Source organism: Conger conger, chromosome 18 (assembly GCF_963514075.1).
Source record: "Conger conger chromosome 18, fConCon1.1, whole genome shotgun sequence".
Taxonomy (NCBI): domain Eukaryota; kingdom Metazoa; phylum Chordata; class Actinopteri; order Anguilliformes; family Congridae; genus Conger; species Conger conger.
Window position 1 is genome coordinate 20,918,247 of NC_083777.1, and position 23,600 is coordinate 20,941,846.

The 23,600-nt window shown below is 44.3% G+C and overlaps 1 protein-coding gene across 1 annotated transcript; it reads left to right on the forward strand.

Annotated features, from left to right (window-relative positions):
* Window positions 1–105: 105 nt before the first annotated feature.
* On the forward strand, window positions 106–23,175 carry LOC133118635 (protein FAM13A-like). Its single transcript, XM_061228758.1, has 17 exons — window positions 106–292; window positions 1,021–1,230; window positions 1,801–1,981; window positions 2,429–2,576; window positions 8,450–8,695; window positions 10,647–10,747; window positions 12,079–12,130; window positions 13,260–13,368; window positions 16,305–16,500; window positions 16,893–17,034; window positions 18,290–18,371; window positions 18,469–18,665; window positions 19,025–19,108; window positions 19,289–19,384; window positions 21,020–21,219; window positions 22,005–22,106; window positions 22,406–23,175. The coding sequence occupies exons 1-17, from the start codon at window positions 106–108 to the stop codon at window positions 22,527–22,529; spliced, it is 2,457 nt and encodes an 818-aa protein (XP_061084742.1). The 3' UTR covers window positions 22,530–23,175.
* The last annotated feature ends 425 nt before the right edge of the window (window positions 23,176–23,600 follow it).

The following is a 23,600-nucleotide window of genomic DNA, read 5'->3' on the forward strand; positions in this document are numbered from 1 at the left end:
CTTATTTGAAAGACCTTTTTATTTATTTATTCTGAAGGCCATGTCTTTTGAGGTAGGCTGATCATCATACTAGCGATTCATAAAAACTGATTGAGGTACCCTAACATGCTGCAGAAGGCAGGTTCATCCTCCAGAATGAAGAAGCCCAGTCGGAAGATCCAGCCAGAGTCCCCCAGCCTGCATCTGGGCCCAGTCTTTGCTGTTCCCCTGGCAGTGCTGAGAGAAACGGGGCAGTTGGTGTGTGGCATTCCCTGGGTCCTCAGGGACATGGTGGAGCTCCTGGACAAACATGGTATGTGTATCAGATATGTCAGCTCTGTGTATCAGATATGTCAGCTCTGTGTATCAAATATGTTAGCTCTGTGTGTCAGATATGTCAGCTCTGTGTATCAGATATGTTAGCTCTGTGTATCAGATATGTCAGCTCTGTGTATCAGATATGTTAGCTCTGTGTATCAGATATGTTAAGCTCTGTGTGTCAGATATGTCAGCTCTGTGTATCAGATATGTTAGCTCTGTGTATCAGATATGTCAGCTCTGTGTATCAGATATGTTAGCTCTGTGTATCAGATATGTCAGCTCTGTGTATCAGATATGTTAGCTCTGTGTATCAGATATGTTAAGCTCTGTGTGTCAGATATGTCAGCTCTGTGTATCGGATGTGTTAGCTCTGTGTATCAGATATGTTAGCTCTGTGTGTCAGATATGTCAGCTCTGTGTATCAGATATGTTAGCTCTGTGTGTCAGATATGTCAGCTCTGTGTGTCAGATATGTTAGCTCTGTGTATCAGACATGTTAGCTCCGTGTATCAGATATGTTAGTTCCGTGTGTCAGATATGTTAGCTCTGTGTATCAGATATGTCAGCTCTGTGTGTCAGATATGTCAGCTCTGTGTATCAGATATGTCAGCTCTGTGTATCAGATATGTTAGCTCTGTGTGTCAGATATGTTAGCTCCGCGTGTCAGATATGTTAGCTCCGTGTATCAGATATGTTAGCTCTGTAACTGGTCCCTGCCAGCGCTCCAGCAGAAGGGGCTGTTCCGCCTGAGTGGCTCAGTAGTGAAGACCAGCCAGCTGAAGGCACGGTGTGACCGCGGGGAGGCACTGGAGGTGAGCGCGGGGATGGACTTCCAGAGCGTGGCCTCCCTGCTCAAACTCTTCCTCCGAGAGCTGCCTCTGGCGGTCATTCCCGGGCCCCAGCACACGGACATGGTCCGCTGCTTCAGAGGTACGACACCGAACCAGCCCCAGTCACTCAAACAGTCTTAGCTGTTTAGCATGGACAGGTCAGTACAACACTGCACTGTTTGTATTGACACACTCATACATTCCAGCCATCCAGCTTCAGTTCCAGTCACTCATATAAACAGGCACATCACAGCCTTGTTAGCTTCAGTGTGTTATTATAACATTGACCATCTTGCCAGTGCTGTCCCTAACAACACAGCTCCGTGTATATTTAGGGACAACACATTTTGTGTTACGTTGAACACATTGTTTGTTAAAGTCTCCCTTTCTAACACAGAAACGTTAATTTGTAACAAAGTAGTAACACATAAAGTGTGTTTGATATTGACACAGATTTCTGAATGAACAGGCACACCACAGCCATTTGGCTTCAGCATCTCAGTATAGCATTCATGAAGGTAGTGCACTGCATAGGCATATGTATGTCACAAAGCATGATTTCAGAGTAGACTACAAGTACAGGAAATGGAAAGTCATTTTCCATTCACCTGCACTGGAATACAAGTCACACTGAAAGTGTAAAGTGTGTGTGTGTGTGTGTGTGTCACAGAGTGTACTGATGAGCTGACACTGAACCACACGCTGAAGGAGAAACTCAACAGTCTACCTGAAGATAACTACAACATCCTGTCTTACCTTTGTAACTTCCTGCTGAGGGTGGCTTCCTACAGCCAGACCAATCACATGACGGTGGAAAACCTGGCCACAGTATTCGGCCCTTGCCTGTTCCAGTAAGTTCATTTTTCAACTTAAAAAGTTACGTTGCCGTCTTAACCAGGGATATATTTATAGATAAATGGAAAGGAGGGGGGATTTGGATTTTGTTTTTCTGGTTACTAACATCATAAATTCACATTTAAAAAATGTCAGCCATTTTCCTCTCTGTAAAGGCAGCACTCAGTTTTCAGTTATTTTGTATTTTCTTTTCAGCTTTGATGTGGTCCAGAGTGTGCAGGGCATGTTTACGAACTGGGACCCCATTGTGGGGCATGGGGGAGTGGATACTGTATGTGTGCAGTCCAGTCCAGATAACTGAGCTAGCTGTGTGATGGATAATAAGGGCTCTCTGAGGAGGAAAACAGGAAGGAATAATGAAGAATGAACAAAGAAACAAAAGACTGTTGACATTCAACCAAATAGTAAAAAATGTTGTTAACCAGCTATGCTTTTGCTTGCAGTGTTCCTCAGGGACCCAGTATGCTGGAGGAGCAGTCATTGTGCAACGCCATGCTGCGGCATTTACTGAAGAATCACTCCTTCCTCATGAGCAAGGGCCTGGACTCCCCCTCTCCCCCTCCAGTGCTGCAAGCTCTGGTCACCCCCGAGGTGAGAGAGAAAGTGACATCGCTCAGCATAGACTCCCTGTGTTCTGTCTGCCACGTTATATCAGCCTGAAACAAGATCAAACTGTACTGTATCTGTGTATGTTTTTCTGTTGGTGAAAGCCAGCCCTGCTTTTGTTGCAGGAGAAAGCCTTTGACCACATCCCAGTGTGGCCCTGTGCATGTGAGGGATCAGCTGAAGCACAGCAGCCAGACATAGATGAGAAAGATCAGCCAGGCACAGCTGAAACACAAGAGCTAAACACAGCTGAAATACTCATGCCTAACACAGCTCAGACTCTAGAGATAAACACATCAGAGACACTAGTGCCTAACACAGCTCAAACACTAGAGAGAAACACATCAGAGACACTAGTGCCTAACACTGCTCAGACTCTAGAGATAAACACATCAGAGACACTAGTGCCTAACACAGCTCAAACACTAGAGATAAACACATCAGAGACACTAGTGCCTAACACAGCTCAGACTCTAGAGATAAACACATCAGAGACACTAGTGCCTAACACAGCTCAGACACTAGAGATAAACACATCAGAGACACTAGTGCCTAACACAGCTCAGACACTAGAGATAAACACATCAGAGACACTAGTGCCTAACACAGCTCAGACACTAGAGATAAACACATCAGAGACAATAGTGCCTAACACAGCTCAGACACTAGAGATAAACACATCAGAGACACTAGTACCTAACACAGCTCAGACACTAGAGATAAACACATCAGAGACACTAGTACCTAACACAGCTCAGACACTAGAGATAAACACATCAGAGACACTAGTGCCTAACACAGCTCATACACAAGTGCTAACCACATCAGAGACACTAGTGCTTAACACAGCTCAGACACTAGAGATAAGCACATCAGAGACACTACTGCCTAACATAGCTCGGACACTAGAGATAAACACATCAGAGACACTAGTGCCTAACACACCTGATACACAAGTGCTAACCACATCAGAGACACTAGTGCCTAACACACCTGATACACTAGTGCCTAACACAGCTCAGACACTAGAGACAAACACATCAGAGACACTAGTGCCTAACACACCTGATACACAAGTGCTAACCACATCAGAGACACTAGTGTCTAACAGACCTGATACACTAGTGCCTAACACAGCTCAGACACTAGAGACAAACACATCAGAGACACTAGTGCCTAACACACCTGATACACAAGTGCTAACCACATCAGAGACACTAGTGCCTAACACAGCTCATATGCAAGTGCTTAACACAGCTGATACACAAGTGCCTAACACGCCTGATACAGAAGTGCTAGACACTCCTGAGTCATTTGTGCCAAACACATCTGAGACACTAGTGCCTAACACACCTGAAATGCTGTTGCCAGATATAGCTGAGACAAAATTGGTAGGCACAGCTGAGAAATGGTTGCTAGGCACAACTGAGTCATTGTTGCCAGGCACAGCTGAGACACAGTTGCTAGGCACACCTGAAAAGCTGTTGCTAGGCACACCTGAGACACTGTTGCCAGGCACAGCCCACCCAGTCTTGACACCATTCCAGCTAACAAGGTACGTCCTCCAATCCTTCCTTCATTTTATGTTTAAATTATTTTCTATTTTTAACAACCTTTTTATTTGCCTTATTTTCCCTCTCCCCTAATATTGAATTACTATAAATAAATGAAGATCTGCAGCATTGGAACAATGCCCCTACCATCAGTTCAGGGCATCTGAAAGATGTGTTATCACAGTGCCTTGTTCTTACTGGCTTATTGTGTGTTCTTAGTCTTTTATACTGTATATTGTCTGAGTAACACTGTGTTACACCATGCCAGGTAAGATATTTCCCCTTGAGGTTCACATTACTCCAGGGCTCAGGATGATATATCGGGCTTCTTACTGTTACCCAGGGATACCAGAGGGAGTGTGGCTGATATTGGTGGCTTGTATTCTCATTGCACAGACATATTTAAGCTCTGTGTTACCAATCAGCAAAGCAATCCTGCACATGAACAAATTATTAGCTTGTTCCTCTAGCTCTTAAGTATGATCCAGAAGTATAACGGCATCTTCCAGAAACTTTATGGAATCCATATCACCAAAGCATAAAAACACAGGAAATTGAAGTTTTATGGTAGAAACCAATTATTTGTGGTTTAAAAGAAAAGTACATCTGTCCAGCAGACAATCTCTCACAAAAAAGGGAAAATTAAGAGTGAAAGTGACACACAGAGACATTGGAGCTGTACTCATTTAACAGAGAGGTCTATAGCATCTCCAGCTGGATGTTTTAGCCTCAAAGTACCCTCACATCTCAGAGCTCTCCCATGCACTTCCGGAACCTTCCACACCCTTCATCCCGGCAGCTGGAATTGTACATTTTAGTCATTTACCAGATGCTTTTAATCAAAAGCTCATAAGGGGTGGCCTGTAGCATAGGGGTTAAGGTACATGACTGGGACAGGCAAGGTTGGCGGTTCGATTCCCGGTGTAGCCACAATAAGATCCACACAGCCGTTGGGCCCTTGAGCCCAGGGAGGATTGTCTCCTGCTTAGTCTAAACAACTGGATAAGAGCGTCTGCCAAATGCCAATAATGTAATGTAATGTAAGTTCCTCAACAAGTGAAAAGCATCAAACCCATAAACAGCAAAACATGCCCGTAGAGCAGTTGTAACCAAGCAACTTGGTATAAATTGGTATAAATTGTTATACATTTTAGCACAGTTGAAGAGCAGACCTGCAGTACACCCTGAAGGCTGAACCTGTGAGTGAGTGCCTATGGGTGTGGCAGGGGTGGAGCAGGTTTGAAGTGTGGTACAGACGTGCCTAGCTAATGCCGGCTGACATTTGGGCGATTACCCGCCATTAACGGGCTTTCGTCACAGAAATGGGAAGTGAGGGGACTTAAAAAGAGCCGATGCAGAGCAGATGGAAACGTGGTTCATTGAGAGAATAACATCTCTGAGTCATGAGATCGTCTGGAGAAGCTTTAATAGGCCACAGCAAGCCCTGTTTCGTGTCTAGCCGCCTCCTACCCAGCCCCCGAGCCACTTGCTACTTCAAAGAACTGGAAACAGGACCAGTTACAGAGCATCTCCCAGAGCAGTCAATACATATCTTTCCTTATTTGTAGAAGTGGCAGTACTGTGTGTTAGATTAAATTCAGCAACTCTTTGTATTTGGCATGTGATTCAACAAAATAGACTTCTTGTTCTTCATGCTGGGAGCGGAGCTTAGCCTGAGGGTCTGGGTGGGCCCAAACAAGGATCTTGTTGTGACCCCAAAATGCTCCAACATAAATCATGCAGGGGTGGTTGTGGGGCTAAACAACTCCATAGGGCATGTATGCCAGCAGCCGGTTCTGTACATATAAGAGTAAGAGACAATCAACTTGCGCTCCTCCCCCTCATAGAGCCAAAATGGAGGATCTCCACTATCACAGGGCTGGAAAACACACACAGCGGTATGTCAGGGTGCTACAGGTAGAGCGAGGAACTCACAATTAACTCTCTGTAAACCTCCCTCCCAGAGGGGCAATGTAGGGAGATGGATCACTCTATGATATCCTGTTTATTCTAAGCTCCCAATGGTGATGCACACAACTGTTGCCTTGCCTCAGGTAAATAAAATGGCCACTTCCTTGTTCCCCTACATCTTTTCATGGAGGAACAGGACGCACTTGCTGTGCTGTTGGGAGGACCCTCCTCCCGCCTCCCCCCAGGTCTCCTTTCTCTGTACACAGGGGACGCACAGCTCGCTCCATCCTTCCCTGCTTTAACACAGCAATGAACACCGCCAGCCGTTTCACTGGCAAAATGCTGAATCTTAGCTGAGTGTGAACTGTCCAGTTAGCATTTTGAAATTGTGCAGGCGAGACATTTAAGCATATGAAGTTGCTATAGAAGCATAGACTTCCATAATTTGAAAATAATCGATAATTTATCACTTGTCAGAAGGTAGCATGCATTCTATGACTAAAATAAATGAAAGGTCATTTGTCAGCCATGTCTGATTTGCGCATGCATAAACTACAAGGATAAAGTAAACGCAGTAAGGGTTCAGAGTGGAGAAGTGTCACGGTTTAATCCTGTTTAGCACATATACATGTACAGGGGAAACATCCGCATACCAGACACCTCCTCTGGACCAAACACTCTGCAGACCTCTGAGCTCCTGGGATATTACGTACATGCCGAATAACAGCCAAAATTCACTTTTTACAATGACGTGACCCAGGTGGCATTGTGTTAATCTGCTAATGATGTGTTAGAGCAGAACTTGAGTGGAGATTACAGGCCTGTAGATCATAAATGCTGTGGTAAATCAAAGCCAGGTTGTGGCTACTACAGGACAGATGCTGTACCCTTTATTGTCCACAAGGTGGCTCACATGAGTGCAGCCACTGCACAGAACCCAGAGATTAAATAAAATATCCCTTCCTAACGCGCCGTATTCTCCAGCCAGGTCCGATTTCAGTTTGCACAGGATGCATGGACAATATGTAATATATGTATCTCTGCTCTGTCTAGACATGTTCCTTTTAGAACGTACCTCTTATCTAATCACGTGTCCATGTTATAATTCACAATCACTGTTATGTTAGATATTTACAATCTATTGCCGGTGTTAAGACCCGGTCGAGGGTCAGGCCGTGACAGGGTAAAGGACAGGGAGATGGAGTGTAGAACGGGGACTGGGAACAAAACAAACACTGCAAACCGACGAGTAACTCCGGTCCTGTCTGCCGAAACAAACCAAAATAACCCTCAGCTAGTCTTCAGAAGCTTACCGGGCTTGAAGCAGCATGAAGCCAACCCCCAACAGAGATCAAGTCTCCTCCCAGGATCGCCTTGAAAAATAACCAAATAAAAATAATGAAGCAAAATAAGAAACAGTGGCGCGTTTGAATGCAATCCAGCTGGAAACACGCCTTACCGGAGGCTCTATACGGCAAGCAAGAGGGGCAAAGCAAAGGCACAGTCAGGGTGGGCGAACAGGGTCGAGCATGACTGAGGTACTGGGGCAAACAGATCAAAAAGGGCTGGAACCAGAGTAGCAAGGGATGCAAGCCCCCCTCCCCCCCCACCCCTCCCCCCCTTACAGGAAGGTAGTCATGGTCATCGACACACATAGACAAAATATTATCTCCTGCCCTAGTCTCTTTATCCGGTTAGTTGTGGCTCAGAAGATCCACTGTGTAGAGCTTCATCAGCACACGGAGAGGGACAGAAGAGCATATTTATTGATAATAAAGGAAAAATATATCAGTGCATTAGAGCATAGCCAACAGAGGATGGAGAATGATATAAATTATACATTTTAATTGTGAATTCAGTTTGATTGACTGTGCTAAAGTTAGAAGGTGACTGGTTGTGGTTTTGATTTGGTAGCATTGTGTCAGTATCAGCTCCTTGATTGTTTTTGTTTTTTTAGATTAATAAATAGATAGAAAAATGTAACCTTTTTTTGTTCATTGAACTGCATTTCCTTGCATTAAAATATGGAGCCCTATGCCTGCCATAAGGCCATCATACTGTCAGGAAGGTCTGTTAAGATCACACACAAAAACCATACAGGTAAAACGGAAATAATATTTAAGCAAACCCAGAAAGTGAACTCTTTCTTGAAGATAGAATATTTTTATTGAAAGCAGGATAATGCTCTTGTCACACTTCACACTGGGTGTCTCCCTTCAGCCATAAGCCTCTGTAGAATAAACCATTTGAGTTCCAGTGACCACAGTCAAGGCAGCATAGCCTATGTAGAATGCTCTACCTGGTGATAAACAGCCTGCCCCACTGACACAGCCCTGTCACATGATCAGACCACCCCCCTCAGATCAGTGACATGTTTTTGTTGTTTGGATTAAGAGATTTTCCCCTGTGGTGGTGACCCCCCCTACCCCCTCCCCCAGGGATGAGCCAAACAGGCTGAAACCTTCTGCAGGCTCTGTCCCAGAGGGGAACGACAGTGTGGCTCTCTCAGACGCAAGGCTTCATTCTGAGAGACCTGCGGTGGAGGACCAGGAGAGACCAGGCCCAGACCGGATCCTGCAGCCCAGAAAAAGGACAATCTCCAGCGGATCCATCTCTGCCCATCAGGAGGGCCACAGCCAGGTATGCCTCCCGTAAGACACTGCAAAAACCAACAAATAAGTCAGTCTCAGCAAGTGTCTTTGTCTTATATTTCGACTTGAAATCTAAATTCTCTATTTTCTCTAAATTATCTAAATTACTTTTTTTGCAAAAAAAGAGACAAAAATATCCCCAATGAGGTGAGACATTTACTCATTTCAGGATTTGCCAAAGGGGTAAAAAAAATTTAAAAAATCACTTGTCAAGCAAACTTAAAACGGAGTAATATTTTCTACTTGAGAGAAAAAAAATTTTTAAGACAGAATTGTGCAGTGCATATGAAGCACTGGAGCATATCTAGGCTTGGCATTAATGTAAAACTGAAATAGAACCCTTAGACTACACAAAGCAATCTTTCCTGCATAAAGGTTCAAGGTTTGGTTTACATCTCAGCGTTGAAAGCTTTGAGATTACAGTTTAGAAGCGGCAGTGCACATGCCACTGGTCGGGTGGTGATGCTGAAGACTGGCACAGCTGAGGGGTGGGTGGAAAGGGTGGGCAGAAATTTATTTTTACATCTCCAGAATAAAAATAATGTGTTCTTTACCGAAAGTGGGAAGTGTGGTCAAAGCCACTGGTCTTGTTTGGTTGTTACTGGTATTATTAATATTCCAGATATTAGTCAGATACTAGCTTGGTTAAATCTTTCTGTATTTTACTAATTTGATGTATTTTAAGTGTGTGTTCATTCACTCACCTCATTCCCTTGTTCAAGGCTGTAGACAGGCATCATAATCCGCCCCCATTTCACAGGCTGTACATCTCCGTTTCCCCCTATCATAGACAACCTGATAGCAGTAGTGAATACAGATAATACTGACATACAGTAGTACTGCTCACTGACCCGTGACGTTAATCTGCAGTGGTATCTCCTGAGTGAATGACACATAAGGAAGAGAGCTACACTGAGGTCACTGCAAACGCCCTGCCAGTTTGTGCTGGATTGTGGATGTACTGGGACTGTAAACACAGCCTGTGTCTAAATAAAGTTTTCTCCAAATTTGACAAACACTTGGAATGGCTCAACTGTTTGTGGGTTCTGAAGGCGTCACTGTGATTTTTCTATCTGCGAAGAAGGCCCACACTCCAATGGCTCGTGTCGTGCCTGTCGGTTAAACCGTCGGAGTTCGTTTAACGTTTAAGATTTTTCATTGGGCTTAATAACTGCTGTCACATGGGCATGGTCCCCAGGCTGTGATTGGGCAGAGGGGGCGTCATGTGGCAGAGGGGCAGGAACTGGAGTGGCTGAGTCAGGCGTAGCAGAGCCCACGGTCCAGCCTCTAACTTTGGCGGAAAGGGGAACTGGAGAGATTTTATTTTGAGGGTGTATTGCACTCTGAAATTACACCTGGACACAGTATGCACTGCTACAGCTGAAGTGAAGCTTTTGTTTTGAATGCCTTTTTGCTTTAGATAGCCGTATGAAACATTATTGTTGCGTGTTATTATTGTATTACTCTCTGTGCATTGAAGAAAAAAGAAGAAGGGGGGTGAGCATGTGTGTGTATCTGTCTATATTTTTAGTTTCTATGGTGGAGTTGACAGCCAGACGAATGTAATAAAAAGCTTTTTTAAAATACTTGCATGGATGCTTTCGGATTTACACTTCCATTGTTGAAGTGGTTTTCGTGTAAGTGTTTTATACTGTATATGATCTAATAATACAGCACATAATATTGTTGGTGTGAAGTATTGGTTTACATGATGCCAGAACACAAATAAAGCCGTTAACATGATAAACACTGCTGTAGTCTCAGCATTGACAGGTGCATGGCCCATGATAACTGGGTGTTTGGTTCTCTCAGCCTCCCGGTATGTTCTGCTCAGTTCTGTATTCATTTCAGCCCATTATCCCCACTGTCCTGTAACACAAGCTCTGGGCTGAGGGACACTGTTCAGCTGTGAAAAGGGAGTGTGCTTTTTACCACTGCAGGATATGGATGTTAGGGCAGTGCTGAACGGGGACCTCCAGGGAAACGCAGACGCAGTGCTGAACGGGGACCTCCTCCGCCCTGGAGCACCTCACACAGACAGGTGAGCGTGAAGCAGCTCCACTGACCCCTGTGGGTCACCTCCTTTAGAAAGGAGTACGATCACAATCTAGAACATTCTAGTGCTCTTGTAACCACCACTAGTGGTAACTGAAAGTAATGGAGTTCTAGAACACCAACCTATTTTTAAAATAAGATTCCGATTTTACAAATAACATTTAAAAATAAATGTACTCTCCAAAGGTTTCAGAGCCATCATGCTCAAGGCTGCCATGGAGTGTGTTTATCAGATATACAGTATGTCTCGGGAATGAGTCACATGCTTTAGCTCGGGCTCAATCTGTGAAGGAACCAATCAACTTTAGCATACAAATAAAGAGACAAGTGAGGACTGAATTTACATCTTAATGCTGGGATTCTTATGTTATCAGCATTAACCTAACCCACGGCTCACAGACAGGGCTGCAGATATGTGTTACCAGCTGAGTCAGCAGGAACCGTTTGACTCGACCGCAAACGCTGTCTGTCACTGCTGTCCTAGATAACTCATCATGTGGAACACACACTTTAACGCAGAGTTTTTAGAAGTCTTTGTCTCGCCCTCATCCTACGAGTCTCAAAGCTTTAATATGACAAGCTTCTAGACCGCGTAATTGGCTGCCACATAGGGTCGTGGTTCCTGTGGGGTATTTTAGTTATAGCCTGTCACCTGTGCTTGAGACAAGCTGAGCTGCTTAAGCAGGAAGGGCCACAGACTTAAAGCCGTGACCCCTCTATCTGCATGGCCAACCGTGCGAAAGGTAACTGAAGCTCCGGAAAACATTCCCTGTGGTCGGGTTCGGAGACCCTATCTGTCACATGCAGTTGAGGGCGGGTGCAGAGTTGCGTGGGAATTGTGTGTCAGGGGCTCTGCTTGAAGCAGGCCAGGGTCCTGTCAATATGCATGCACATGCATTACTGCATTTCCGCACGCAAGCACAAAGTGTGCACGCGGTCACAGTAACACACAGCCATACCAGACCTGGCAAAATAATTATTTGAAATGATATCTTTAAAAATGCCAGTGTAATTCCTGTATGTATTTTTTATTTCTGCATTTTAAGAAGAACATCACCCATTTTCAGTTCAGATAGGCCTATTCTTCAGATATGTATTTGATCCAGGTAAAATTACCGTTGAAGCTTAGTTGCCTACACACTGTACACTAGATTTATGCCACCCAAGGTTGTTTCTTGTGAGAGGATGAATGTTATAGTATTTGATCGTTTCATTGGATGTCTATCTTCAGCCAGTGAGCACAGGAACATTAAAAATATGACTGGATTTAGTGGTTGAAAATGAAATAATGTTTTTAATCTCTTTTTTCCCTTGCAGGGTGGAGCATATATCGAGAGAGGAAAGAGAGATGCTTCAGGCCTCTGATAAGGTAGTCAGCCATCTTTTGCACCTGTCTTCTCACTGTGATGTACTGTACAGTATGTTTCCATTCGAGCGTTGCTGAATTTTTATTTATTTTTTGTCAGAAAAATATGTGGTCGATTATGGGAAATATTTTTGTCAATCTATTTTTACTGTGGCTCAAACTTCTGAAATACTTTAATATACATTGAGGTGATGAATCATAACCTGCAGTATGTCTTGACCTGGCATTAAACATTTTTCCAACATACTCTGAGAAGTAATGAAAAAAATAATGGGGGGGTTTGTTGAACACTAAAAAGTGACATCTTGTTAGTAGCATGTGTGGATTACATGCACTTAATAGGGTGAAACAGGCCAAACAAATTACAGATGAATATGTACTGAACCCCACAGTGAAAGATGTTATAGAAGCAGCTTATCTTTCACCACTGCATCAGCAATGAGCCAAATTATGCTTAAATAGGGCATACAACTTAAAAAATGCCCTTATGTTTTTACATTTTGACATTTGGGCTGTGAACGTGCATGAGTGAGCGTGTAGCCCTCAACCGGAATGGATAATTCCCTGTGGAGAATCCATCTCACGCTTTAGCGCTGAACGTGAGAAAAACCCACCCCCACCCCCGCTGCCCACCAATCCACACGCCCCCCCTTAGCGCAACCTCCATTCAGGCCACGCCCCCTTATACCTGTGCACCAATCGGATGATCCAGGCTGTGTAGGAAATTAGCATGGAGATATCAAACACCCTCACTGAGTGAGAGAGAGATATGGGGGAGAGGAAGAGAGATAGAGAGAGATGGGAGAGAGAGAGAGAACAGTAAGGCAGGGAGAGAGAGTAGAGAGAGAGATGAGAGAGAGAAAGGGAGAGAGAGAGAGATGGGAGAGAGAGAGAACAGAGTGGTGGGGAGGGAGAGCAAAGAGAAAGAGGGGGATCAGAGACAGAAAGCCGATCTGCTGCTGAGGAACCCCAGGACTGTGAAAAAGGGCGGCGGCACGAGAGCGCCATCAAACGCGCGAGTCCCACCCCCTCACCAGCCCCGGCCCACGCGGACTGCCAGAGCCCAGCCCACGGCCCACGGCCCACGGCCTCTCCCCCCCTCTGAGGCTCCATGTTCTGCTTCTGCCTGCAGGGCTCCCTGCTGGAGCTGCAGGGCCCGGAGGAGGAGGCGTGTCCCCCCACCGGAGCCCTCCGCCAGGACCCCGGCCAGACCGCCAGCCAGACTGCCAGTCAGGAGACAGGTAAGACCTGCATGCACACGCACACACAGACACGCACACACACACACACACACACCCACACACGCCCACACACACACGGCCCCCGGGCTGCACGGAAAGCGCTCGGCTTCTCATTTCTCATTTTCACACAGATAAAAGGGAATTATATATATTTTAAGTATTACCAAACTGCTAGGGAGGTAAGAAACCAATCAGGCTTACCAACCATTAATGTGTATGTCCTGCTTTCTGTGACAGAATAACAAGCTCAGTATTAACTGATGGTACTTTGATTCCTACCTCTGTGCTGAACTCTGCGATGGGTGTAGCTAAATTTGCATGTAATGGTTTCACCTATCCAGCCTACAGTGAAATAGCAATGTAGGGCTGCAGCAGTCCAGGTTAGAAGCTGGTGCCAGTCCAAGGCCGGTTTCTATTAATAACTGACTGCCATGTGTATGGTAACAGAGCCCAGTTCATCCACAGTGATGGGCTCATCTTGGTACAGGGGAGTGTATCACAAAGCAGGTTTACAGAGTTAGCTGGATAAGTGCGTTGAGTAAACCCCAGAACAGCTGTTTTTACATTAGTCCATGTTGAGGTTTTGAAACGGTTCCGGGCTTTACTCTGTGAAATTGCGACATACCCCCTAGATCAGGGTTTGGTCCTGGAGAGCCGCAGGGTGTGCTGGTTTTAGTTTTCTCCTTAAAATCAGCAACTGCTTTCATTGATGTTTTAAGTGCTGAGTAATAACTAAAGGCAGCACACCCTGTGCCCTCAGGGTGAATTCAGGTGACCTCCTGCCCCAGGGGTACCCTGTCTCTCATGGTGAGGGACATGGTGCATTGACTAGTAGTGTGCGCTTGTCAATGTGTGGCCAAAATGTGGTGTATGTGCTCTTCAAATACTGTATGTTTTTGTTTAATTTATTCTATGATGCTACAGGATGAAAAATATTTGTAGGTGTGTTTCAAGTTACCGGCAGGTGAACTAACAGTTTTAGATAACCGTGGGTGATGATTACAGTTTTTTACTATCACTTTGTGACACTCATTTCAGAACTTTGAGGTAATTTTTCAAAACTGTAGACACAAAACTCAAAACGGATAATTAAAATGTGCATTTTTTAAAACTCTAAACACTTTTTTCAATTGCTTGGATACAATATACATAAACCAAAAATCATTTGATCACTGAACCAAATCACTTGTTCATAATGACTCAACTTAATTTTCAAAGTATTAGCATTTCAAAATAAAATACACACAAATTACATTTGAAAATACTGTCTTTTAATTTATTACAATGCATCTAACTACCAATGTATCCAACTACTCAAAATGATAAGTAACTGTAACATTACTCCAAAAACATAGTTTACCTACAGTGCTCTTGTGCTATGATTCCACTATCTTCTACTGTTTCCACTATTCCCTTTATTTACAACCACAAAAAGACCATATTGAAACATGTATCAAGTATTTTTTCATGCTCTAGTAAAGTATCGTAAAAACAACTAAACAGTGAATCTATAGGTATCTTTTGTGTGGGCGATCTAAACAAATGTTCCTATAGTATTTCATGAAAGATTTTAACCAATGAGTTTGGAAGTGCAAGATTTCACAGATATGAATGCACAATGTTTTGTGTCTAAATTGCCCGTAGGTATGAGTGTGTGAGTGAATGGTGTGTGTGCCCTGCGATGGACTGGCGACCTGTCCAGGGTGTATTCCTGCCTTTCGCCCAATGTATGCTGGGATAAGCTCCAGCCCCCCTGCGACCCTGTTCAGGATAAGCGGGTTAAGATAATGGATGGATGGATGGATGTATGTCACATTATAATATTTACCAGCATAAAAAAGTTACTGTCTGCAGGAATATTGCAACTATTTCAGTTTCCATAACTAAACTCAGGCTCTGCTGCAAGCCGTCCTGAGAGATTTTGACCAAAATTAAGGATTTAGCGCCCCCTGCAGGGACCCGGCTTTATTGCCTTTCAGAATGTTACGTGGTCACATGTACATGCAGGCAATATGAGAATACTTCAGAAATGTATCATCATGCTAATCCTCAATATGTGAATAATGGGCCACTGAAAAGGCTGTCCAAATGCAAACCAAGCTCAACATTCCTGATCAACAATCATTATTACTGTTGATAAGCATGCTGGTGTTTGAACCAAACAGCACTGTAAGAATGTCTAGTCATTGATAGATACCAAAATCTCAATCCCAGTAATTTTGTTAATTAGCTATGACTAGTCCACAGAGGTGGCACACAGCTAATTGATTGATATTTTATACTAATATGCATCCACCAATTCCATGAAATGTTAAAGTCATGAATCAACCTTTTATGTTTATTTGTTGGGTGATGAAAGGTCATGACCTGGAGACCTTGTTGGCTTCATTTTGGCTCAAGCAGTTTCATAAAAACAGAGGATACAAAAGGAATGACAGGATTTGGAAGGCACTGGAGAAATCTGCGTAATGTGTTATTGTATGAAAGAAGAATTGAGTTGTGAAATAATTGTCTTTTAAAACTCTTTAACCTGTAAGAATTTTAATGCTGTCTTAAAGGTTAATGTATGGCTGTCAAACTTCAGTCCTTGTGTTAGTAGTTTCCTTTCACCCAGAAACTACATTAAGGCTGTGTTTTGACACTTTTGCCAGTCAGTGACTTAAATGAATCACTAATGTGTGAAAACATATCAACACCCAGCAGACAATGCAGCCCTAATGGAGACCAACACTGCTAGGGAAAGTATTTTAAACCTCGGATTTGACCTTGGGCTAGTGTGTTTGAAAGTGTAACCTTGGAGTGTGTGTATATAGGTGTGAGTGTGCGCACCTGTGCTAGCGTGTGTGTGAGTATATGCATAGAGAGGGTACACTTCAGCTATGGGGGTTACAGGGATGTGTGATGTGTCTCACTGAGTGTTGTGGTGTCTCTATCAGGGCCGGATCCTGTCCCCAGGGCTCCGGCCCCCGATGGGGAGGACTGTGAGGGCCAGGGGCCCCCGGGACCCAGCCGGCTCCTGCTCCACATCACCGACAGCGGCAGCCCCCTCCCCTCCCCCCGCTGTTCCAGCCTCAGCCGGAGCCAGCGTTTCCACAGCGACCCCGAGACCGCGCCCTCGCCTCCCTGCTCGCAGCCCTTCATCAAGTACGAACCTCTCCTCCTCTTCCTCAACAGTAGGGATGTTTTATAGTGCTGGCTGGTGCCTTGCGTGACAGCCAATCGCCGTTGGTGTGTGAGTGCGTGTATGAATGGGTGAGACGCATCAATTGTACAGCGCTTTGGCTATACAAATGCCAACCATTTACCATTGACCATTTTATGTAGTTGGTACCTGATTGCCTAGACTGCGGTTCATAGTTTTTTAGCAAAACTTAATAATATGGCAGACGGTTGATAATCTATATCTTATTCCTCTTAAACAGTCCATTGAAATGTGAGGGTTAAAGTATTGGATCCAGGTTTGGGTGTGCAGCTGTGTCTGTCACTGCTACTCAAATGCGACGCTCGTGTGTGGTCTTCTTCAGGGCTCGGCCCATCGGCAGGACCCAGATTCCGGAAGGTTCTGCGGACACACTTTCGATCTCTCTTCTCACAAAACACATCCAGGCCCTGAAGAGGAAGATCAGACGCTTTGAGGAGCAGTTTGAGCGGGAGAGGAACTACAGGGTAAGTACCCACAAATATATTAGGCCTTAATCGGTAGAAGGCTGAATATGAATCAAGAAAAACAGAAAGGACAGGATGTTTGTTTTTTTGGTATTCCAGTAATTTCCTGTAAAACATGGGCTGTCTGTCAGATGTTACTAGAGAAGAGCTGAATGGTTGGGATGAACCTTTTTTTCCCCTTTACAAAACTGTCAAGGTCACAACCTCTATCTTTTTTTCTGCCTCCACTGGTTCAGACTGGGTCAAGCCCAGTGCTATCAGTGGGAAAGAATATACTGTCGGGTTCATGGGAGGTTAAGTTCTTGAATAACTTCAGCTGCTTGAGCTGTACGGTTTCAGGAAATGTGATGTTTAACAGGTAACAGCTCTGTGAATCAGCTCACGGCCTGAGGATAGGCCCACGGTACCATGGAGACGTCTGAGAACATGATTTAAAAAGCACAGTTAAAAATGGCAGGCGCTGAAAGTAAAGGTACAGATGTCCTTGGGGTTCTTTCCAACTGCTTATTTTTCACCTCCTATCTCCTTGTTCTTTGCCTGTCCCAGTCTGCCATCCTTAAGGAAATTCCATCCCGTTAAATGTACCTCCTAAGTGCTAGAAGCCGAAGGAGGCTTCTAGGAGGCTCCCAAACTTTTCTTGAACAAGAAAACATCCTTTTTTTGGAATGTGTGACTTATAAATGATCGACCTGTAGATCCACCTCTGCCCATCTGCCACGCACATCTGCCACGCACAACTGTTTCTGACATGGCTTCCAACTGACGTTTGAAGGAGCTAATTCACGTTTTCTGGATTCCCCGTCTTCACCTCCTTTTCCACTTCCTCTTTTGCCTCCCCCAGTGGGCGCTATGAGCAAGAGAAGGAGGTGAAAAATAAGATTGGAAAGAGTCCCCAGTTTCTGTGCCACTTGGAAGGAGTAAGATGATAAAGGACATGGCTCCCCCTACTGGTTACCACTTCCATATGCTCCTTCCTGTCTTTCCTGCACACTGTGCATGAGATACTGCATGTAGGAGGAATAATTTCAGCAAGAGAATAAACAGGCGGCAGAACTCTTATTGCAAAACAATATAGCACTGAATAATGTAGGAAGTAATTCCCTGAGGAGCATAAAAAGTAGAAATTATATAACATCCCAAAAAAGCTGTGCCCACTGTAAAAAAAGGTCTTATCCTTCACAGTCTGTGGAAACTGTGGACTCTTTCATTATTTTTATTTTTATTATTATTATTATTTCTTTACTCTGTCCTTCAGCCATCACACAATGACAAAACCATCAACCCAGAGGTGTTCCAGCTGACGAGCGACCTGGCAAAGTCTCGAAAACAGCTCAGAGGTTTGAGTTTTGCAATGCAGAAGCCAGTCAGTGGACAGTCTCCAAGACTAATGTGCACGTGTAATGTATTTATCTGTATGGCATTTTCCCTCTTCAGACCTCAAGCTGAAGCAGTCAGTGGAGCAGATGAGGCCTCAGAGGATGGAAGAGCATGCAGATATCCGCAGGTGCAGTAGTGACCTGCAGGGGGAGCCAGAGCAGAGCCAGAAGCCGTCCCTGGAGGACACACTCGAAGCCCTCCTCAAGAGGCTGAGGGAGAAGCGGCAAGCACTCGGTCTCCCTGACAACATGAAGGTGAGGCGCAGGGTGGAGTCAGGCTGCCACAGATTCTGTACACACACCAGATACTCTACTCTGGGTTCTCACCATTCATAGTTGTGCCTCTGTACTTTTGGGACTGATATGTTCAAATGAATCTTTGGAAGACTAGTTCACTTTTTGGGGCTTTTAAAAAATATATTTTTACAGTTACATGCAGTTTTAGCTCTGAGTGCTCTGAGTGCATGTTCTCCATTGACTCTGTTTTTGTGTGGTATTGTGGCATTGTGGCATTGTAGGATGTGGCATTGTAGATTTTAGTTTGAGATTCTTGGCTTACTGTATTTTCTGCTTTAGAGGCTATGAACTTGTCTAATATGTCCTGTTTTGTTCAGGAGATGACCCAGAAGCAGATGGCCCTGGAGAAGATCACTCTGCAGAAATGTTTGCTGTACTTTGAGAGCCTGCATGGTCGTCCGGTATGAGTCCTTCACCCCTTCGGCCGTATTCATTCAACATTTGTCCATAAACTTGATTCTCAGTAAACACAGGACCACAGCAAGGCTGAACAAATCCAGTATGCCTTTAAGGAGTCTGCCCAGTGTGAACAAAGTGTGGCCATGATTTGAGCATCACATGACCATGTTTGTGTGTTTCAGGGCACCAGGCACGAGAGGAGCCTGATGAAGCCACTCTATGACAGATACCGCACCGTCAAACAGCTCCTGTGCACTACATCTGGCATTACCACCATAGTGAGTTACACTACAGCTCCTGTGCACTACATCTGACATTACCACCATAGTGAGTTACACTACAGCTCCTATGCACTACATCTGACATTACCACCACAGTGAGTCACTCTACAGCTTCTGCGGACTACATCTGCCATTACCACCATAGTGAGTTACACTACAGCTCCTATGCACTACATCTGACATTACCACCATAGTGAGTCACTCTACAGCTCCTGTGCACAGCTCCGACAGTCCCACAATGCAGCAGGCCTATGGCTTTTACAGTTAACTCACCACGCCTGGTTCCTTTGGTCTAAAACAGTCGCTGGGTAGTGTAAACATAAGACAGCAGACACTGCGGAGCCCCAGGACCAGGACTGAGAACCACCATCTTAGAGCACATTTATCTCCGTGGTTACCTGCAGAGTCGGATAATGGTGGTCATTCGGTAAGGACCTTGAAGCCAGATCAGAGGCTGACAGCGAAAAATGCTCCTGAAACATCAGGCACCACAGACTAGCTGCACATATTTACCGAGCTCTCACACCTGACATTAGATAGTTAATGAATACGCTCATCAGGTGGCCACAAAAATTGCAGGCAGAGCATGCAGGTAAATACATACAAATTAGCTTGCGTAATTGTCCTGTGCAAAAGATGATTATTTTAGTCACAGCTTGTGAAAAACAGGTCTTAACTTTGAATGAGCCGTGACATGGTTGCTATAAATGCTGCTAGGAGACGTACTGTAGGTGGCTTCGGGGATTATAAATTAAATGGAGAGCACTTTACCCAGCATCACTCTGGAAAAAAAAATTCAATTCAACAAGTAATCCAATCCAATCTAATATCAAATCCTCAGAGTACATCGCTGCCAAGAGACTCTTGTGGGTGGATGACTAAGTCTTATTTTCATTCTGAGCACTTAAATTAAGTAACTTTTAATTAAGTAGTATTTTTTTTTGTTTCTACATGACTTAATTAGTTTTGACATGAAAAAAAAAATTTAACATTCAATTCAGACAAGAGTAAAGTTTTTTTTCATATATTTTCCCTGGTGTCTGGGTATTTTAGCATAGCTTTGTTTTTTAATATTGACATTGTGCAGCTGTATATTTTTGTACAGGCAGAAGAGGACAGCTCTGAGTGTTGTATTTTTGTACAGGCAGAAGAGGGCAGCTCTGAGTGTTGTGTTGTGTGTATTTGTGTACAGGCAGAAGAGGACAGCTCTGAGTGTTGTGTGTATTTGTGTACAGGCAGAAGAGGACAGCTCTGAGTGTTGTGTTGTGTGTATTTGTGTACAGGCAGAAGAGGACATCTCTGAGTGTTGTGTTGTGTGTATTTGTGTACAGGCAGAAGAGGGCAGCTCTGAGTGTTGTGTGTATTTGTGTACAGGCAGAAGAGGACAGCTCTGAGTGTTGTGTGTATTTGTGTACAGGCAGAAGAGGGCAGCTCTGAGTGTTGTGTGTATTTGTGTACAGGCAGAAGAGGGCAGCTCTGAGTGTTGTGTGTATTTGTGTACAGGCAGAAGAGGGCAGCTCTGAGTGTTGTGTGTATTTGTGTACAGGCAGAAGAGGGCAGCTCTGAGTGTTGTGTGTATTTGTGTACAGGCAGAAGAGGGCAGCTCTGAGTGTTGTGTGTATTTCTGTACAGGCAGAAGAGGGCAGCTCTGATGATGACGGTGCACAGCGCGGCTCTCTGCCCTCCTGCAGAGTGGTACGGCTGCAGAGCCTGGACGAGTCGCCGGGTCTGCAGGAGGAGGACAGCGACGGCACCTTCGTGTCCCCGCTGGACGAGGTCAAAGCCGTCAGGCAGCCTGCCGTCACTGTGTCCAACCTCCACGAGGCATCCAGGTACAGGGGAACGCCGTCTCCCTGCGCCCCACAGTTTGTGATATAGGGTTCCTGCAAGCTCATTCGTTCTGTTTAGACAAGTGTTACACTATAGGCCACTTGAGTTGTGTAGGCTGAGTTGGCCTATAGCGTCAGTTGCCGCCTCAACCTACACAAGCTACTGACCATTGGTTATTTAGCAACGTACATCCCCAGACAGAAGTTGGCAGACCTATCTCGGTGTCCAACCTGGCCAGCTTTGTATTACAGGTTATGAGCCACTTGGTCAGGCTTATGGCATTGTACTGTTATTGTTCTGTTATTATATGATGCAGTAACTTTTCCCCTGAAGTGTAAAGCACTTTGAGATAATGGAAGGTGCTAGCATTACTTTCTCAGTCAACCCCTCAGCTTTACTCAGTCAACCCCTTCACACTTATTTTAAGTATTGCACCTTTAGAAAACCCCCAAGGAATATGGGACAAATGGATATGAAGATGTTTTGTCGGTTGTATTGTACCATGTGTTTTGAAAAGTAGGTATGGGTTTTGGATTGGTTGTACTCATTGAAGGCTTGACATACATGTCATCGGCTCATCAGTTTTGACTGGTGCACTCAAGTACACTCACATAAGAAAACCCACTGTGGGCAGATAAAAAGCAGGGTTCAAACATTGTGACTGATCAGAACGCCAGGCTGAGCCTGAGCATAAGCAGACGTCGGCCTGGCCTGGCCCCCTCGGCGGAGCAGGGCGAGATTAACGGCGTGTAAAGACCTGCGGTTAACGCCACGCTCACCCCTCCAGGATGGAGCTGCTGCAGAGCCTCCGTGAGACCAGAGCGGAGAAGAAGAGGCTGCACAAGGGCCTCAGGGAGTTCCAGGAGCAGTTCTGCAGACAGATGGGCAGGTACGACTCCGCTCAAACACGCTCCGCACTTACTCTTTTCTTCTTTTAATGAACATTTCGGCTTTTCGACACTGCCTGAGACAAAATAAAATACAACTACAAAAGCTTGACCAGCAAATGATACAACAATGTACAGGCACCAAGAACTACAGCAAGAGAGTAGGACAGACAGCTGTTCTGCATATGCTTGTAACTATATTGATATTGAAAGCAAAACTCATATTTGGATTACAAATTGCCACTGATTCAACAGTAAACCTGATTGATTTGTCTGGGTTTTTTTTCTTCCTCCCTTCAAGGACCGCACAAAAAGATGACCGCATTCCAATGGCAGAGGAATACCAGGAATACAAAAACCTCAAAGCTAAACTCAGATTACTGGAAGCTCTGCTAAGCAAACAGGAAGCTCCAAAGATTATCTGATCATCTGCTTCAGTTTCGGTCTGGACGTTGTATGCCACGCTGATGCCCTGACGCACTTTATGAACAATCACCTTGGTCGGCAAAAAAAAAAAAGAAGGCAAGCTATCCAATTGTTGCTAAGCAACAAAATTCAAACATCTCCCCTGTTCCAGACAAAGAACAATATGACTCCTAATGTGCCCATTAAAAAAAGAAAAAAAAATGCTAGTTTTGAGTGAATAATGAAATCGATCTTTGAAACATGCAAATGTAATTTATGGCACCTTACTCATTTTTATACCAAAATAATTATATAATGTATAAATACACACACATACATGCACATACTGAAAAATATTAAATTGGCTCTGATTTCAACAGCAGCATATTTTAACAAAGAAACTGTAAAAATATGTGATGTCTAACTATGAGATAATTATAAAAGGAAACAATATTGCCATTTCTTTGCAAATATATGCTTCAGGGGAAAAACAGAAGCCAAGATGAATTTGCTATATAATTTATTCATTCCAGTGTACAGTATATGTATGGATGGACATGCATGTATGTGTATATAGTATATTTCCCCTGCCACTCAAATGTCACATTACTAAACTGTCATTTTGAAGAGAAACAATGACTTGCAGTTTCAGAAGGGAACTTCATTCATAGCATAGTGATCAGCTGAAGATCAGTTGGAGTAGATTGCTAAGTCACAGAGCTGCAGCTAACTCCCTTATGTGGAATCATTTCAAACGAACGCAAGAGAGTCTTGCTAATCATCACAATATGTTCTGTAGACATCCCGCCATTGTGAGTATTCTTAATGGATGACGTCATATCAACGGTGTGACAAATGAGCTGCTCTCCGCATTGTTCTTTCTGACGCGATGCTGAAATGTGAACACAGGAAAAACTGCTTCTGTGATGAAATCCACTTACAGTGTGAGAGATTAAAAACGGTAAACACGGTATTTGAAAAAAGAAAAACAACAATTAAAATTAGGAATGGAAATCTATTAGGGAACGGAAATCAGTGTAACGGCAACCAGTAGCTACTGTAACATTAGTTTTGCATGTACGGGTCCATTT

Coding starts and splice junctions, on each gene's coding strand:
- LOC133118635 (XM_061228758.1), top strand. CDS start 106: ATGCTGCAGAAGGCAGGTTCATCCTCCAGAATGAAGAAGCCCAGTCGG. Junction 19,109..19,288: donor AGAGCCTGCATGGTCGTCCG/GTATGAGTCCTT, acceptor TGTGTGTTTCAG/GGCACCAGGCACGAGAGGAG. Junction 21,220..22,004: donor AACCTCCACGAGGCATCCAG/GTACAGGGGAAC, acceptor TCACCCCTCCAG/GATGGAGCTGCTGCAGAGCC.